This window comes from Poeciliopsis prolifica, unplaced genomic scaffold (genome assembly GCF_027474105.1).
Source record: "Poeciliopsis prolifica strain line A6 unplaced genomic scaffold, Auburn_PproV2 SCAFFOLD032, whole genome shotgun sequence".
Lineage (NCBI taxonomy): Eukaryota > Metazoa > Chordata > Actinopteri > Cyprinodontiformes > Poeciliidae > Poeciliopsis > Poeciliopsis prolifica.
In genome coordinates, this window is record NW_026562407.1 from 3,384,181 (window position 1) to 3,404,155 (window position 19,975).

The 19,975-nt window shown below is 39.2% G+C and overlaps 1 protein-coding gene across 3 annotated transcripts in view; it reads left to right on the forward strand.

Moving 5' to 3' along the window:
• Nucleotides 1-19,975, forward strand: part of dennd4c (DENN/MADD domain containing 4C) — a 40,136-nt gene that overhangs the window by 1,119 nt on the left and 19,042 nt on the right. For all 3 annotated transcript variants that reach the window (XM_055050957.1, XM_055050959.1, XM_055050958.1), the window contains exons 2-4: nucleotides 15,597-15,907; nucleotides 19,256-19,508; nucleotides 19,593-19,662. In XM_055050957.1, the coding sequence (XP_054906932.1) occupies nucleotides 15,609-15,907; nucleotides 19,256-19,508; nucleotides 19,593-19,662 (622 nt within the window). In that variant the 5' untranslated portion in view covers nucleotides 15,597-15,608. The remainder of the gene's footprint in view (nucleotides 1-15,596; nucleotides 15,908-19,255; nucleotides 19,509-19,592; nucleotides 19,663-19,975) is intronic.

A 19,975-nucleotide genomic window follows, 5' to 3' on the forward strand; every position in this document is an offset into this window, starting at 1 on the left:
ATGACCCTCTGAAGTCTCCCTGACCGACTTTCTGACCATTCGGCCAGATTGAGATTTAAAGAGAAGTGGCAAAGCAAATGAGGTGGATTAGCAGGACATGCTACTGCTAATAATGTCTCTGCTGTTCGGATATTGAGCCAGTCATGAAACTGTCACACAACCATTTGCAGTCAGAGGCGTCGTCAGGTTTGCTGGAACACTGACTGCTACCATCCGCAATAACTCTGTAATGATGACTTACAACAATATTCAATTTCTCTCTGGGATAAGTAAAGTATTTTTAAATTAAGTTAAAACTTAACTTACTGTGCCTTTGTGTACATTTTTTTATATCCATGCTGATAAGTCTGAGCTTCTGATATGCATTTATAATGTATATAGTCTATGTAATCATATGAGTTTGGGAAGGTTTTGCTCCCAACTGTGACTGTGTGGGAGGATAATGAGGACAAATGCTATTAAATCTACGGCCAAGGTACCTTGGCTCTTGAGTGGAAGCCCGTAGGGTAGATTCCTTCTTGATCCTCCTCATCATAGCATCGGTGATTCATGTGTGTGTCACTTCCTGGTGTATGTGCATTCAGCATTCCTGATTTTCTGAATGTGTCGTGCTTTGGCACCTGAGGTTGCAGCAGGAATCTTGCATCCTGACAGGATAATCGTGGAGTGTGAGAAACGCTGAACTCATAGAGCAAATGCCACGTAGAAACACACACACACACACACACACACACACACACACACACACACACACACACACACACACACACACACACACACACACACACAGCAATAACTTCTCAGCCAACCTCGGCTCGGCTCGACAGGGGATGGAAAAGAGGAGTGGACGGACGTAGGAACGCTTGTGCTGCGTCGCTCTGCCACAGGCTGCAGGTGGAAAGTGGGTCATGGCTGCACTGTGGCTTTGTGTACATTGAACTTGCACTTTGTCACCGCCGCTGCTTGTCCTAAGCCACTGTCAGGTGACTAAGGAAATGAAGTGGGCTGGATAATGGAGCAGCAGGAGCAAGAAGAAGTAGTTGCCAAGGCAGAAGTCAAATAAGGATCTGGATGAATGCGAGAGTTGCCTCAGGTAATTGTTGCGGAAGAATGAGATGCAAATTTGAATTTCAAGTGGTTGGTTTTGAATTTTGACTCGCATTTCAGTTGCTTTAGTCAGATCTCAATTATCATCCCTCAAATGGCATAAATCTCTACAGCAATTCTCACATCTAATTACAGATTGTTTGGTATGGAAGTCTAAATCTACATCTATAACTTAAAAAAAACATTAGCAAACCACTGAGATTAGCCAAATTAGCTTCTACAGATTTAAAGGAGAAGAGTTACCTTCAGAAATGGAAAATTAAATGTAGCTTTTACTGCTCTGTGGTTTTCACCAAGAAAACATGTACTTGAACAGGGACTTTCAGACAACTCACTGCAATAATGGTTTCATTATTATACTCACTTGCACCTTAACTTCCTTGCAAAAATAAAATAAAAAAACCCAGAACTCCTGAATTGATTCAACGAATGATTCATTTCTTAAATTGAATTCATCTTGATGCATTTCACTGTTTTGAATTGTTAAGCCCTTATTTTTCATTGTGGAAAGATGAGTTTAATCAGATCTTTTCATTCAGCTGTTCAAAACCAAGTAGATTTAATATAAATAAATATATAGCTCACAATATGTTAACAAATACTCCGATTTATTAAGTGTTCCATATTTTATTATATTAAAATCACAAACTTTCACGCAGTTTTTTGATAAAATTACAGAATTGTCCAGTTCAAATGGTTTTTAGAGTGGCTAAGTCAGACTGGACGAAGAATCCTCAAGCCTTTTCAAATACAATTATATTTATATATGAAGTATTCTCACAGCGTAATGATGTAGACGTTTTGCATGTCGGCCAGATTGTTCAGTGTGTTCAGTGTGACTTCTAACTCTTTTTCAGTTTTAACTTTCATTTTATTTACAGTTTCAGCTTCTCTAGAGTCACAAATCACCTTCTCTGTTGCTTATGATTGCTGCTGGTATTATTACAGACAACCTTGTATTCCACTGACTCGGCACTGTGATCCATTGTTAATAGAAATCACCTGCAGGTGTCTGCCTCTGTTTTCCACTGTCAGCCCCTGATGACAGTAGAATATAGCCAGTTCAGGTTTTTGGGATTGGAAACAAGAAGTATCTGACCACAGAAGCAGATTGTCTGATTCTGCAAATTCACGCTGATTCTAATCCAAAACACAAGCTACAACTAAGAGTAAGGATGTTATTAACTGAGCCTGGGAATCGGAAGCCGTTTGTTATGAGTTTCGGTAAGAAATAATAAAAACGATTCAGCACTGAAACCAGTTTGGTGGCAGAGTTGGCAAACACAGAGAAGCTGATCTTGTCCCAAACGGGTCACAGTGCTGATCCAGGGTCGTGATCGCCACCAAATCGGTCGTTTCCTCTGAAACCAAACAATTCCTGAGCTCCTGAATTCCCTTCAGACTTCGTAATATTTTGTCCTCTTTGATTTTGAAGAACAGTTGCAAGTGCCTTGTTAATTGTCGGGTAATGAGTTGAGCATTCAGTTTCTTCAGGGTTGAAGATGTTGGGTACTCATAGCAGCTTCAAGCCAGTTATTTAACTGATATTGCTGTGAGTTTACTATATCTTGTTGCTGCTTTGATGCAAGTTTATGAGATTAATTATGTCTTGGTGGTTTCTTAGAAACTGCTTGTAATTATTGGTGCCCTGACTTGAAAATGGGGACATCTGATATTTACTATATATATTTATATTTCCTTACCCTTTGGACACTGAGAAAAAAGCATTGGCGTTGCTTCTTCATTCCATCTGAACACCCCTCAGTCCTGAGCTGCATCGCTTTCTCAGTCACATGACCAGACAAATGGCACATGACCAGCCCTCTCCCCTTTCTGAAACCCATAAACACAAACAACAAGAAGATGGAAATCTTGCACTTTCTCTCCTTCAAATATTCCACTTTCTCCCCCCTCTTTTTTTATTTTATTTTTTGTTCTAATAATTTTTTGTCAATTCAAAAAGTTTGTAATTATGGAATGGCCAAAGCCAAAGACGTGCACATTTACTGGTCAAGTTTCACAGATACAGCTAAGTGGTTCAGCAGAACACTGAATTATTACATGGTATTTAAAACTATTTAAGCATCATATTTGCAAAACAATCCTGTTTTTTCACCTTTTGGGGAACATCTCCCTTTAAAAATTCTTTGACTATTACCTCGACACCAAGTATATGGCACAATAAAACCTGCAGGCAGTAAATCCTTGCGCTCAGGTCCATAAAACGATCAGGACTTTTATTTCTCCCATCTGCAGTCTCATCCACCTGCTCCCTCACACTTTCTCTTTTTTCTGCACTGCTTCAGTAGAAATGAAAGTTTGCTTGAATGTTTACCTAAAGGAATAGCTGCTTCGGCATGTGGTGCAAGAAAACCTTCAGCAACCTCTCCCTTTGAAATGATCAAGAGTTAGCAGGTGTTGCTAACGGCTGCTGCTGCTGGGTTGCATTTCCTTCAGGTTTCTGACTCTTCAGTATGAGTGTTTGTTGTGTGGCAAATACCAGTTCTGAAGCAGAAATGTTTTTAGCGATTGAATATTGAATATTGCAAATTCAGTTTTGTCAAAACAATTTTCAACTTCAATTCTTGTCGTCTGCAACCTCACTATTGTGTTCAGTGTAAATTTTCACCTGTATAACTGCGTGTTGAGTATGTCGCCCCTGATATTTGCTTTTATAATATACTCTTGTAATATTATTTCTATTTATAGAAAGAGGAATTTAACAGTTCTTAAAATTTGGTAGTTCTTTGTGTTTTAGCTGATTGCTAACATGTTCAGTTATTGTTTTAAACGGCAAATCTTTATCTTTTTCCTGAAATATGAACTAACGTCTAGCATTTCCTACATCAGTGAGTACCGAGGTCTGCTGTTTGCGGCCTGTAGAGATGAGCTGTTTGACTCGAGGATCCTTCAGGTTTTATCGTCTGATTCTGTTACACTTAAATGATTAAATAGATTACAGATTTGATGCTACAGTGGAGGTTTCATGTTCCTGCCGTGCCTGAAACGGTCCAGTGCATCCTAATACATATTAACTTGAGACAGACTGTGTCTCGCCAGAGATCACCAAGGTGGATCTTGTGATCTAAAGAAAGAAAACAAGCTTTTAGCTAACCGGTTTCCCTCCTCCCGCCCTCGCAGTGTTGTTTCACTTGTTTTCTGGCTGAGCTGGAAGAAGTGAAGTTGGCTTGTCAGGCTCTCCTGCTCGGAGTGGAAAGAGGGCTCTCTGTCCTCTGTCCTCAGCGCAGAGCTGTCACGCTGTAGCTGCTCCGCTCTGCGCTGCAGCTCCCGGTGCATTGTTGCTCCACTTCAAAAGGTTATATTTACCAGCAAACTTCAGCCAGCGAATTGGACTCGGCGCTGGCCTTGTGCAGTCATGTGCTGCCTACGTGGAGGCGTCGACTGTTGATATAAATCATCAAATGCTTAAAGTGCGTCATTTCTGCTTCAGAAACCACACCTACCCATGAAACACGTGCCTCTGCAGTTTATGCATGCATCGACGACAATTCGGTTTTGAGAACCTGCACTTAGTTTTGGAGCTATTATAAAAAAAAAAAAACTACCATTGGACTAAAGTATCGACCAGGAAACTCGTGCCAGAGGGAAGCAAAAAGTTCCGGCAAAGTTTCTTAGATGTTTGTCGTGCTGCAGAAATGACAAGCACTTTTTGTATGAACTTATAAACGCTAAGCATTTCTTTAAATTGCAATTATTGGTATGTGGAGAAGACAATACATGGTTTTCGAAAAGTGTGACATGCATCATCTTTACTATGACCCCACTAAATGAAATCCAGTGCAATGGCAGTCAAAGTCACTTGGTGATCCGTATGAATCCAGCTAATCCTGATGTTTATTGGACATCAATGAACAAACGGCGCTGTGAAGACCAAGGAACGCAGCAGACAGGTCAGGGTTTATGGTGCAGAAACTGCAGCTTAAAGCAGGGCGTCGGCTCTAAAACAATATTCAAGGCTGATGACATCTTAATGGACACTGTTCGATCCATCATCTGAAATTAGAGCAGCCAAGAAGGGCCACGCCACTCTGGAGGAGCTGCAGAGATAAACAATCCTTCAAGGAGGATCTGATGCAAGGCTTTAGTGATGCACAACTGATGGCATTAATGGAAGAGTGGAAAGATTCAGATCAATGCTGAAAGAAAACCAAAGTCAGTGACAAACCATGAAGACAACATGGCAAATGTGTGGCGGAAGGTTCTCTGGCCAGGTCAAGACCACGCTAACATTTTTTAGCACAAACTTGACAAACATTCACAAAGTGAAACATAGTGGGGAAGCTCTTTGTTAGCTGGGGTATGAAGACTTTTTTACAAGGCATGTTAAATTCCTAACATGCAGCATTATTATCCATTTATCTGTGGTTAGTACAGATATCTTGTTGACTACTTATACTCGCAATAAAAAAAATAAAAATATGTGGTTTAAATAGTTACCAGGGTTTAAAAAGCAGAGATAAAAACCTGCTGTGAACTACATGTTTTCTGCTGCTTGCAGAAACTTTTTTTTTGTTGCTCAGCTCTGCAGAATGTTGATGTTTTTAACTGATAATGTCTGTATATCACTCAACTTAATCCCCAGCCATAAAACAGATATACAGCAAACTCTTTGTGTCTTAATGCACAAGGAGTGCATTAAGACACTAATGCTGTCTGTTGTGTCTCAGTAACATGTCTAGTTATTAGTTTATTTCACCACAGGGTTGGAACAGCTACAGTTTCTGGTTGTTGTCTTTTTCCGCCCAGGTGGAGCTTCGCTTCGTCTGTGGTATCTGGGTTTTGCCACCTTGGCAGCTTGCACTAAGTCTGGCCACCGCTGCTGACACCATATTGTGTTGACAGGTGGCAGGGAACGCCACTTTGTTCTCCAGATCCTGCAAAGCCCAAAGCTACAAAGTGCCACTTGAAGTAGACTGTGGGTTATCTCATCCTGGAACCATTTTGGCTGCATATTTATGGATGGAGCAACCTGTCTGCAGCATAATTACAGCATCTGCATACTTCTTTCTTTTTCTTATTTGCTGTTCTCTTCAGCCACTGCGTTAGGAAAAGCTGTGATCAGATGTGCATGGCAGAGCTTGTGCAGAAATAACGTAAACGCGCAGCGTCATCTCTTGTCCGGTGTAGCACGCTCGCTTGTGCACAAAGGGAGCGTCTTTCACGCCTGGGGAACGAGCCTCCAGACTCTTTTGTGTGAAACGGATGAGATCATCCTGGGGCAAACCATGAAACAAACAATGACGTAAAGAAGTTACATTTTTAAATGCAGTTTTTAATGTAAGCATGTAAGGATGAGTCTAATTTTAAAGATGGCTCCCTGTTTGTTTTTTCTACCCTGAGGGTTTGCAGGGTCATTTTTCTCTTTGTCTGATAACCAATAGACAAATGACATTATGTCTCTTGAGGATCAAAAATACAGTAGAATAGAAAACTGAGGAATTCAGTGTTACAAAAGGCATTATCTTAACACCAATTCAGCATGTTAGCAGTTTTTCAGCAGTTTCTGAAAGTTGGTCATTGGAAATTGAATTTTGTACCACTTTTTGTTTCAAACATGCAATTTTTCTGTTTTTATCGGAGGAAAAAATTAGTTTAACAAAAATCTTATCCTTAATTCTGAAAAAAGAACCTCAGTGTAAATTAATTATATAAACTTATGTTGTTATAACCTTGTGCTCTTGTATCATAACTGTAAAGTTCAAGTTTATTTGGACAGCACATTTCAGCAACACGGCAGTTCAAACTGGTTGTAGACAAACTGGTTTGTCCATAGGTTTTACAATGTATACTACGGTATTTATTTTGCCAGTTCCATATTTTTTTTAATGATTGATGGAAATTAATAATAAAAAAAAGAAAGAAACTGGTAGAGATTGAACAATTTCCTTCAGCAATTCTAAAACATCTTAGTTGATTTGGTCACTTCTATGACTCCTACAACTGTCAGTTCCTTATTTTCGTACTGATTCATTTATTGTTGGAGCCGTCCATTACAACCTCTCTGGTTTTATCTTAAGATACGCAGACAAGTCTCCTCCAAATGGGGTTTTTGTTTTGCTGAGCTCAGAGGAGCTTAAATGTTTTTTTTTTTGAGGGTTTTTTTTCTGCTATTTTTCTAGTTTTCTACAAATTTGAATAAATAATTTTAAGACACATCTTGGACATATATTTGGATTATTTGTTTAGATATTTAGATATCAGTAAATGACTCCCGAAGAAGTTAAATTTCGACTTCTTGATGGGGCTTTCATGGTTTCCTATGGTGTATTATAAGCCTGGCGGGCCACCAGGCTTTACTAGTGCCCCCACCAGACTTAGCATTGTTTATTCATTTTAGTTCTTTTTTTTTTTTTTTAATTGTTGCCTTTAATCTGTGTTTAGGTATTAATCTTCTAGTCTCCCAATAATGCGTAACTATCAAATGAAATTTGAAACTTTTCTGTCAACTTTAAACATTTTTTAAGTCAAGAACATGGCAGCCGGCTGGATGACTGCTCCAGCGCCACAAGCATCAGGATTAGCAAGTTTTCTGGGGGAAATTCTGGGCTTTTCTAGCATCTCTTGGCTTCATCTGATGGAGATGACACTTAGCTCTTGTAAGGCAATAAAGATTCCCCCTGAAAACTTGAATTATCTGGGAATAATTGCTTAAAATAATTTCTTAAAGAGAATAAACACCTGCCTATTGTTCCATAATTCTTTACAGGCTGTGTTTTCTGGTTATATATTTACAGCCTGATGACTGTAAAAAATATCTTATGGAAATCTTTAGTGATTATGCATCCATGCATCCATTTTTGATGACCAATTTTCCATGTAAATGAATATTGTTAATAAAATGATCACTGTCTCAAAATATCCTCATAGTGAACCATGTAAATCAAGCTAATCATTGTAGTGTTGTTGCAAATGCAGCAGCTTTAGCAATTTGTTTACTTCACATCGAGGAAGATTACTGGTGAACGTTGACTTCAATGAAAGCTGCATAGTGTGTGTTGTGTTGGTTTGTCATCGAGACCCTGCAACACTGAATGCAGCCCAGACAAAACGGTGACACTCGATCATCAGGACTCAGCAGCTCCAGAGGAACAGGTTTTCAGATGGCCAAGGAGGAGCACAACACCACCTTTCAGCCTTTAGAGGCAGCGGCTCAAGTTACAACACAGACATTTATATCCAGGAAATGTAATGTGCTCGTCTGACTCGGTTGTTTTACCCTCTGACCCAGTTTTGTTCATCATTTTTGGCTTGAAAGTGACTCCTTATGTTTGTGCTTACTTCTGTTTACAATTCCTTTTAAGGCTTTTAAGTCTAATTCCCCATCAATTTCTGGGAACCACTGTGGGTTTATTAGTTTCCTGCACATTAAAGTGGATAGTTAAAGGAAGCCATGTCTACCATTTTATTTATTACACATCTATAGCTGCAACCTAAGCGTGTCTGAATGACCTTGGAGTCTGAGAGCGGACTGCTGGGAACGTCAGCTACGCTGAGGGTAAACCTTGAGATCGATTTCCTGAGGTAGGGTAACACTACTCTGCTCTGGGCTGAGCAGCTTGGCATTGTTGGAGGCCGTAGGTTGCTATGGCAGCATCAGTGTTTATTTATCATGGACGACCTCAGAGAGAGATATTGTACGGTTGTGGGGTTGAGACTTGAGGGGTTTTCAGCTGGGTGGATGGTGCGAAGTCCGTCAGGAGTGGGTTCATTTCAGTAGCAGTGGTGGTAAGTCGTGGAGAGACTTGCAACCAGAAAGTGGTGGGTTTGATTCCCCTCTCCCATCATCTCAGGTGAATGCGAGTGCTGCTGGGTGAATGTGGCTCGAGCATAAAAGCTCTTTGAGTGGCAATTGGGAAGCTCTAGATCAGGTCGACTAAGAAATGCTGTCAGATTGAATCAAATGACAAATAATGTATTCCTTTAGTTCACCGTGTCTGAGATGTCCCTGCTGAGGATCCATCTTTTACAAAAAGTTAAAATTGTCTTCCTTAAAAACAAACAAATAATGCAGTAACAGGGAGCTTCTTTGTGACAATTATTGGAATTAATTCTAAAGGGAAAATTAATGTTGCAACTCAAATTCTCAACATTTCTTCAAGGAATTGTTGTAAATGCTGATGGCTGTGTAGGCACAATCTCCTGTAGATGTCTGTGTTCCAGTGACTCTGACCGAAGACACCTTGTTGTTGTAACAGTGTCTTGAAGAGGATGCTCAGGGTTGTTCCCACATCATCTTGATTTTCTGTGCATGAAATGAAACCAGCATAAAAAAAGCCTTCTCTCCCTTCTGGTAGATGGTTTCATAACCCTATGTTGATTTAGATCAAAGATGGCTAATCAGATGAACCTTCTCTGAGCTACACCTTTTTCATTAGTCTGTCACTATGACAAATCAGAAAGAGAAGTGAAAAAATGCAAGTTATCACAATGTTTTAGCAATGATGCAGCTTTCCTGGATACGAAACAGCTTCACTGTATTAATCAACAAAACCACATCCTATTTTTCCATGACCAAATCTGCATTTCTCAGCAAAACCTGTACATAAATCAGTCAGATGTGTGAAATGTCTAATTAATTTGATTTTTTGCAACTACGTAATCTTGCACTGAAAGCATTGAAAAACCCAACGTCCATTCTTCAACTTATCTGAGATCGTTTCACATGGGAGGGAACCTTGGACATTCCTCTATCCACAGATCATAATTCTGCTTGAAGACCCAATTATTACCCATATTTCTGCTGGAGGCCACTTGATTTTTATTATTTTTTTTGCATCATTCTGGCATTTCAAATAGTGTCTGATTCCTTGCCAAGTTCTCAAGATATTTGAAAAGCAAACAAGCCCACCGTAGCACAGATCCTCCACCCTATTGAACAGCCGGCAGGAGGCTGTTCTACACACTGATGGCACATACTCCTGGAGTTTGTTGTTAAAAAAAATCAGTCTTCTTCTTTGCTGTGTATTTATGTGTCTGACAGGAGTGTCTATCATGGAGGAGAACTAAGATGAGGCAAAAACATCAGCTGTGTGTGTTATGAAAAGTTTCATTAGTTGTTGACATTTAATTATTTGTCTTTTTCAGTCAATATGAGCTAAATTGCACAAATAAATCAAACAGATCTGGTTATATAATTAAAATCCTCCATAAGAGAGGTTTGTGTTGTTCGCTTAATGTCCTCTTGTTAAGTATGTTCTGTTTTATTTGTTTTTTTATTAGTTGGTCTTCAGACTTCAAGCTCTAACAGAATTGCCTGCTGCCCAGTAAAGTGTGTGTTTGTGTGTTTTTTTCTCCTGCTAAATGTACTTTGTTCCCCTGCTGTGACGCTTTGTGGTCAGCTGCGTTCAAGCTTTCAGAGAACTGTATGACTCACAGTCCTGATGTTTTTTTTTTTTTTTTTTCATATACTAACATACCGTTGCAGCGGAGGTGAAATGTCATTTATGTTGGTGCTCAAAATTAACAGATTGTCTCGTTCATATATTCCATGTTGAATACATTTCCGACTTGACATTAATTAAACACCATGTCGGTTATCTTTTCCTTACTTTTGTCTAGTCATATAAAAATACCTACACCTCGTTTCCTCGATAAAAATTCTTTCAAAATGTCGGTTGTGCATACTCCCTACAAGTCAGTAAACCATTAAATGACGTTCGCAGCGGCATTCAGAAATGTCCTTTCATTTCTGAAATAAAACATCAGCCTTGGTTGGTTTCACACTCTGTGCTCCTTCAGATGGAATATATTCTGCTGTGCAACACTTTTCTTTGCATAGCTTGTCATTGGTTTTGCAAAGATTATCAGCAGTAGTTCAGTAATTGTTGGTTATTATGCCTTGTTGCCACAGAGCGGTGCAGGATTGGTTGATCAAGGAGATGATAAACCCAAGAGCCTAACGCGGCGCCAGGCTACCGCAACGACAAATCTGAAGCACTGTGTTGTAGGCCGATGTTTTTCAATGGACTGTGTTGTGTGGTGCCAGTAGCTCCACCCGAACCCATACCTAGTGTGCCACCGTTCTACAGACTAACAACTGAAGAGGGCCCAGGAATAGTGTGGTGCGGGTTGGTTGCAAGAGCTGCTTTTACACTGGAAACAAGAAAAACTTGCACACCTAACAGTGGCGTTTCCAGTCTGACTTATTGTGGTGCATTTGACCAATTTCTAAAAAGACAAACCTTGGAGTTTCAATCATTGATTGGGGTGAGTCGAGCTGAAAATTGTTCGGTTCCATTAATATATTTTTTTCTTTGGTCAGAGGTTAAATCTGTAAACAGGAAAGAATATTTGAAGCTTTGAAAAAAAATGCTTTTAGTGCCAGTTGTTCAGAATCAGATGAGAATATCAGTCAGCTGATCTTCAAATCTGGACTGCAAGCAACAAGTAACGGCTGTCTAGACAAAGCTGTCCATTCCTGTTTGACTGCATGACTTTTTTTATGCACCCACCTACAAAAGAAGACCGGACACTCGCTGCGTAAATTATCGGTATTACATAAATTATCCAGCTTCAGTCAAAGGATATTAAACAGGACTCGCTTTTTTCTTTTCTTTTCTTTTTTTTTCCAACGATAACGAGTCTAACAAGCAGCTTCCTTTTGAATAGGAGTTTGACCGGCGAGCTGTTACCATGGATATGATGCAGTAAATCTCTTCAGAGCAGCAAGTCTTTGCTCCGAAGCTGCAGTTGTGCATCATGATCAAAATGAAAGCTGGAGCCAGCCAGAATAAGTGGGGGGCATGTCGCTGAGAGGGTTCTTTCTTGTATCGTGGAAAAGAACATCTGGAGTCAATTAGAAGGAGCACCCAGAAGAGGATGACAGGATGTCTGCTAAACAATGGATTTCCATTCAACTTGATCAGATTTGTGTGAACGAAATCTGGTGATCCATTGCGCTTTCAGCAGTGCTGTTTGGGGTTTTTGTTTACTTTTTATGACACTGTTGTACATCTATTGCACTCTTAAGAATTTCTTTGACTTAGAAAGAAACAGGTGCTTATTTCTGGCTAACGACTGTAATCCTTGGGAGGAAAATTAAGAAATTGAATCCATTTGACAAGTGCGCACACGCAAGTGGCCAAGTCTAGATCGAAGAAAAGATGCATAAATTTCAGTAATTGTACACACAGTTAGTGAAACTCAACATCAGCCAGTGGAGCCTCCTCTGCATTCCCGTCTCCAACTTAGAGACATTAGCAATCACTCATGATTTCTGTATTGTTTATTTATTTTTCTTCAGCTTCGTCACCTTTCCAAATGTCACCGTTTTCTGATTGTGCAGCCTGTGGTGTTGAGCTTGCAGTCGCCGTCCAAATGGCTTTTTTTTTTTTTGTGCCTCTGCCACAACTGACTCACTGCTGGAAAAAATGAACTTCCTGTGGTGGTTCTGAAAGCTCTTTGAAAACAAAATGCTGGCTTCTTGGCAGTCTTAATCCTGTAGCACCAGTTTGACTTTTTAAAATTTTCTCTTGCCGGCTTTTGCTAGTTTCACCAGCTTCTGTTTTTCCGATTTAAAGTACAATTGTAATGTTTTTTTTGGTCAGTTTATTGTTTTTTTTTCATATGTCCTCTTTTTTTATTTTTATTTTTTTTATTTTATCACGGTTTCAAAACAATTCCGTTGCAAATAATCTAAAAATGGGAGGCATCTCTTGGAATTAAAGAAGTTAAAGAACTGATTAGTTTCTATCTTTTTGACACTATCTTGGCTGTTTAATATACACTGTTGCTGATTCGGCAGTAAGCTTAAATTTGCATATTTACTTATTTTACACAGAGTATATGTAAAATATTCAAGGAAAAATCCATCTTGGGAAGCTAAAGTATAACCTTGCACGCTATTCATTGGCTGGCATTTGCAAAGCAGCCAATCCAGTAGCGCCATTAATTTTTCTCTGAGCTGATTGGTTGAACAACCAAGAGTGGAGATGTTAGCTTTTGTGATAGTGCAAAGACAGTTTCCACTGTGCACAGTCCTTCATATTAAGGTGTACTCAGAGTTGGGTGAACTGGTCTCATCAAATTTCACCTCGTTGTGAGTTTTTCTGTGTTGCTGTGTGAAGGACTGGTGGTACAAAAAAAGTGTCATACTTGTGTTGTTCTATATGGCATGCAAATAAATGTTTTAATGTGTTGCATTTCTTATCTGATCACATTTGGCTACTTAGTGCAACAAGAAGCAGTTTGTCATTAAGTAGTACCGATTGATATCATCAAGTATAATTTGCACAGCCATCTTCACTGAGTCCTCCGTGCATGGTGCATCAAGAGTGGAAAAATTCACATTTAGTGTGCAGAAATGCACATTTATGTCTGTAATGAGTCATCAATATGAAGAATTGCCAGTAACACTTACAAAAGGAGATGTAAAAACTGTTAGAAATTAGAAACAATTATAAATAAGTGGTCAGCAGTTTTAAATAAATGTAATGATTGGACTGGTAGTATTTAGTTTTAATAAAGAGAAAGAAATAGCAGCACTCTTTTAAGATGAAGCACTTTTTGTATAATCTTTTTCAAAAATACAACTGATTTTATTGTTTAAACTTGTTTTTATATAAACATAGACAAAATTATACATAGATGTTAATATATGCAAGGTAAATTAGCCTTACAGTAATTACAGTACCAATTTACTCGGGTAGCTGTTCTCCAGGCTGTTAAACCTGTTTGTTATCAGACATTCAGTGGCATTTATTACCATCACCTGCTGCTTTTTCAGCTGAAGCCACAAATCTGTTCTTAGCAATCCAAAGCAGTCCATGAACATCTAAGTAAATATAGATGTTTGTTACTTTATAACAAACATAGTTACTGTACACTCCTTACAGCTGGAGAAATCTCCAGTCACTGCAGCATTTTCTATAAAGTCTCATTAAGGATTTTAAATGGTATTAACAATATTTTTGTAGTTTAGAAACTTTAACTGTTTCAAAATATTTGTACCTTAATGCAAGAAACTGACCCATTTTTTACTTTTTATATTGAATACCTGGATTTAATCAGTTTTCAACCCAATTAATTGTAAATAATTCCAGTGTTTAAAACACTACATTAAGTTGTCCCAATCCTCACCTGTTCGGATGAATTAATTCAAGTATGTTTGGTTAAAATATTCCAAAATTGACCGGCATCATGGTTTTCTCTTTCAACACTGCAACCAGTGCATAGTTATAACTTGATGCCAAATCTGGCATCAAGTTATAAATGTTATATTTTCCTGTGTGCCATAGAAATATGTCCTCTCACATTTAAATAATTTGTTGAAACATGCTACTTCCCAGGCGGAAACTGTATCACTGATCCGTGAGTCATGACTGCTGGGGAAGCTTCGTCTCATTGCTCATCACTTTCAATTAAAGTGATGAGCTTTAAGAATATTTTAACTACTCCTATAGAAGTAGTTAAAATATTCTTTGTGATGGACTTGAAGAATGGCGCAGCTTGAAAACAAACGTATTTTTGTGGTTTACAGATCAAGCCACATTGAATCATATATTTTAGCTGCTTTATGTCCTGTTATTTAAAGTTTAGGTGAAGTTTCTTAGCATTCTTCCCAGTTCAATGACTCTTCCTTGACTCTGCTGCCACCAAAGCTGTAACTCTCCTGGTGTTCGGCGCGGCTCTGTGATATACAGTGGCAAGAGTGTTTGTGGAGATCCAGTTTCTTCGCCACTGCTTTTGTTGCTCTGGTTTGTTTACTTTGTTGTGGTGCTAAAGTTTTCAGAGATCCTTTCATTGCCTTAGCCACAATATTTATCCTTGTGTGTTTGCATCAGTCTGAGGTTTGAGAACATTGCTTTTTAAGTTTCATGTCATCAGCCACTTTTCTGCGAATCTCGCTTTCAGAAAATAGACCACAAATACATTATTCTAACTATTCTAACTATTTAAACTATTTACAATTGGGCTAATAAAATAATTGACAACTTGCCGCCATTGCAGATCACCTCTCTTTGACCGGCGCAACTACAGCACCCAGCTTTGCGGCATCTGCGGCAATCAGAGGTTTTGTTTTTAGCACAGCGCTTTTGTACCTCGCAATACCTCCCATTCAATCTGCTGCATTTTTAATTTCTTAAGGCTTAGTTTATTGTCTGCCTTGATGGATGGATCTATGTCTGCATTTTCCTGCCAACTGTGACCAAAATAGGAAGAAATTATAATATTTTATTTGTCCTTTGCAAGCAAAATATAACTTGCTGTAGTCAAGTTGTGTGCATTCATTGTTTACAATCAAACAATCCTTCTATACTTTTGGCATTTGAGGCAAATATTATAGGTGTAGGTGTATAGAGAGATGAATGGACTGCAGTGTAATATGCAAGCAGCTTTACCCAGATTAGGATGTAAAATACATATTCAAATATTTCCTGAGATTGTAGCAGAAGAGGTTTTATTTCATTAGAAAGACAAAACATTGCTTTGTTAATTCCCCCACCCAATTTCTGATTCTCAATCCTCAGGTACCCCCAGCCATGATCGAGGACAAGGGTCACCGTGTGACCGACTACTTTGTGGTGGCAGGCCTGACCGACAAGTCCACGCCCCTGGAGCAGGATCTGTCGGAAACCAAGTCCGGCGGGCCAAAGGCGCCCATCACCGACCTGGCTGTCATTAACAGGTCAGCCGGTGAAACTGTCCCAGAGGGCTTCACCTGCATCGAGACCACCTACAGCGGCCAGCCGGCCAACCTCAATCATGGCAGCCTGAAGAGTCCAGAGCTCTTCCTGTGCTACAAAAGGGTTCGGGGGAAACCGCCGCTCATCGACATCGGGTGAGTCAGGAATGTGTTCTAGAAAGTTCATATATGTAAGGATTCAGACCTTGATAACATTTTTTTTCCCACATTCTCATGTTACAACCACACATTTCATTTATTGAGGTTTGACTCTTGTTACTGCAAAGGAAACCCAGTATGGAGAAAAATTACTGGGATAGAAGCATAGACTGCAGTTGTAGACCCCTGGTGTAGATCAAAGTGTATTTGTACCAGATTGGCCCAACCAAAGTCCAGAACTAAATCCATCTGAAAATATGCAGCAAGATTTGGAAAAAAAATTAAGCTTCACAGAGACTCTCCAACTGACTCCACAGAACAAAGGACCCAAATTGATGTGTAAACGAAATGTGGTTTTACAAAGTATCCGCCCTGCATCCACATAAAGTAGCATAATTTTCTGTTTCATTTATGAGGCCGTCACATAAAAAACACCCCAAGATACACACAGATTTGTTGTTGTAACATGACGTTATGTAAAAAAAACTCCAGGTGATACATAGATCACATTCAGAAGAGCAGCTTCTTTCAGCTGCAGGTGAAAGTGTTGTGGTTAGGTTGATGTTTCCTTCCGATTTCATAAAAGGTTTTTCTTTCACAGCCACACCTTTATCTCTGCTCATCTACCTCTTTTTAAGGGAACTTTATGTTCAACCTCATCGCCTGAGTAAATACAGATTTCCTCCTACAAAGGAGAAAAAATGTAATCTTTTCGATCATAAATACCGTATCAATCTCAGCCTCCAACTAGTGTGAATGAACGGTGCATGTATGTCAATGGGCTTCATTCACAACAACAATACAACAGCCTGAGCTGTTCAAGTTCTCCACACCTTAGGTTTTGTTTGTCCCACTAACAAAAACTAGAGTTTCCAGTTTTGAGAAGTGTCATGGTGCTCATTCATGCTGACATTTCCGACTTCCTTTCACCTTGTAAAGCTAAGATGTACTTCCAGTCGCCTTTGAGTTTATTCTACTTGAGGCCAGCTGGTGCTGCAAGCCAAAATACCAGCTGTGCTTTCAGAAATTCCACAGTCTTATTTACCATGTAGGGTCAGGGTGGGAAAAAATTGAAACACATGGAGATACCTGTGACTGATTTAATAAAGGTGTTTTTTTGTTTTTTCAGTAAGAAGCTTTTTCAGGAAATAGAGTAGTCTACCTCACTGCAGTTTCCACGCTGTGATTTCCCTGCCTTTTCCAGGGAAACCAGGAGGGTGGCAACAATTTTTTTCTGTCTTTGCTTTTTAGTAACTTCCCAAATTAAGCAACTGCTTAGCTATTTTGTTATTTTTAAGTAACTCTGAAGCTGAAAGCAACAGTTTTGGTTGCAAACAAAACATTTTAAGCCCTGCTCACTCGTGGAATATCACTGTGCTTACATCTGAGTGCATAAATAAAACAGTCTAACCAAAAGATCACTTCGAGGAAGTGTAGATACTTGCGTTCAGTGGAAGCCATTGTTATCAAAGCCATATTTTAGGGATTATCTGGAAATGTTAGTGTGCTTTGCGGCATTTAAAGCTTTTGCGATATAAAATAAAACGATGTCGACTCCCGAGGAATGTGAATTTTCTGAATATAAGCTTGTTTAAAAAAATATTTTCATTTTACAATTAATTAGGCCTGCTTCATTGAAGAAAAAAAAATCAGTGATTGATTATTTATGTGTCTTAAGCCACTTTCAGTTTGTAAGCATTGTGAATCACCAGTGGTGGGCACAGCTAACTAAACATTATTTGAGCACAAATCATACATTAGTTCCACTAATGTACACCAACAAGGTATTTAGTGGAAGCTAATGCTAAAGTGCTTAATTTAGGAGAATCTAAGTGTGCTAAATCTTTTCAAAATTAACAAAAATACTAAAGTGCTCAATGAAAAATTAGCTTTGCTGTTAGCAGATCAGAATAACTGTCTGTTCACCACTGTGAATTGAACCTGGAGCTGTAATTGCCACTAGAGGTGGTCTGAGTAATTAACAACTGTCTGCCATGTTGAGATCCCTAAAGTGTGTCAGTTTTATGGGGTTGGATTTTACTCTACTTATGTTATAAAATATAAGCACCGTAACAGAATTATTGGTCAGTTTGTTGTTTAAAAATGCATTTCTATGTTTATTTACGTGCGTTGCCCTTCATGTTCATTTCAAATGTGCTACGACGGATACTTGACAGCTAAGAAGGTGTTTTTAATTTCATTTTTCTCAGTTGAATTAGCTGATGAATGAGTTTGCCTAATCTCTGAAACTGCAGTAGGAATAGTTTGCACATCTTTTTGGAAACTATAACTTTTCTGCTATGAACAATTGGAATTTAAAAGAAAAACAAACTTCAGTGTGATTTGTGGCCCTTTCAGTAGACATAATTTACTCAAACAGTAAGGTTTTGTAGCTCAAAGAGAAAATGCTGGGCAGAATAAAATGGGAGGAAAATTTGAGTTCTCAGGGGGAGGAAGCTGCATATAGTCAAAAACTAATACTCTTATTATTGCTTCAATTTGCTTTTTATTGACTTTCTAGTTGACAATTGTCAAACTGTCTAGTTCTTCCTTAAAAGAACTAGTTTAAATTTTGCAGATGGTGAATCATTCATTCCTCCGTCTGTTACCTCTGCTTTGAGCGAAGCGTTCCCAGCCCCGGGGCTCTGGAGCATCCCGTTCTGCCGTGCCCATTAGAAGCACATTTTTGTTGCCTAAATGAGAATTTGTTGGCAACTGTTCCTTCCTGGCCTCTTTAGGTTCGTCCTGCACTCTTTTCAGCATGAATGGGGTGTTTCAGGACCTTTATATCTGCCAAGGCTGGCTTTCATGCTGGCTTACGATGACATAAAAAGTGTGTTTTAGTCTTTGTGTAAGAGGGATGCTGTGGGATCTTTTGGCCTCCCACACGGTATTGTCCAGATGGAAAGAGAAGACGGGAAGCATGCTGCTATTGAAGCCCTGCAGTCATGTAAAATATCTAACACAGTGGGGCTCTGGTTGCTTTCCTGACTGCATGTAAGATGAATTAATGCAGGGAGATGCACAATATTTGGACTGGAGGTGTTAAAGTTTTTGTTTTGTTATTAGAAGGATGTAAGGATCTATTAACTCCTTTTGGAGTAAGGATAGCAGTGATAGCTAGTTACATTAATTGTCACGTAAAGATGCTAAATCCCTTGTAAAATATCAAGTTTAGTCTATTTTTCTTACTTATTTTACGATGCTTTCTTGCGCACACTGTGTGAAATTGCCTCTGCTCTTCATAAAAACCACAATACCCGTTTGTGAGTGGTGCGGTGGTCAGCTCTGTTTACTGCTTGTTCCTCTCACTCACAAACATCTTTCTGATTTTGATTACTACAGAGTGCTGTATGAGGGAAAGGACCGTCTGATCCAGGGCTGCGAGGTCATCCAGGCCACGCCGTACGGACGCTGCGCCAACGTCAACAACAGCTCCGCCAACTCGCAGCGCATCTTCGTCACTTTGCGCCGAGCCCCTCCGGTCCAGCCCCAGAATTCCCTGGCGGTGACGGACATCTGCGTGATCATCACCAGCAAGGGCGAGACACCGCCACACACCTTCTGCAAAGTGGACAGGAACCTGAACTGTGGCATGGTGGGTCACAAACCTTCTCCTCAGCCAACCATTTCTTATAAAGTCTTGAATTGATGGAGGAAACTTTGTTTTAAATTCTTTCAGTGGGGCTCCAATGTGTTCCTGTGTTACAAGAAATCAGTATCGGCGTCCAACTCTATAAGTTACAAAGCAGGTGAGTAATTGTGATTTCCCAGATTGAATGGGAAATCAATCTGGGAGTTATTGCCTTGTTCATAGTGGTTATACGGTTGCTTTGGAGTTTGGTAAAGTGTGAAATTCAGAATTATTCAAACCTGGAAAAATCTCTTTAGGGTGTTAAGCCATCACAAAGCAGTCTGATTAAAAGTATCAACTATTGTACAAAAAAAAAGCCCATTACAGCAAAAAAATTTAATTGAAATCCTGCTGTGTGAATGTATCCTTAAACACCTAATTTTGGGGCAATTAATGCAAACAAAATAATGAAAACAATATATTTTCTCAAA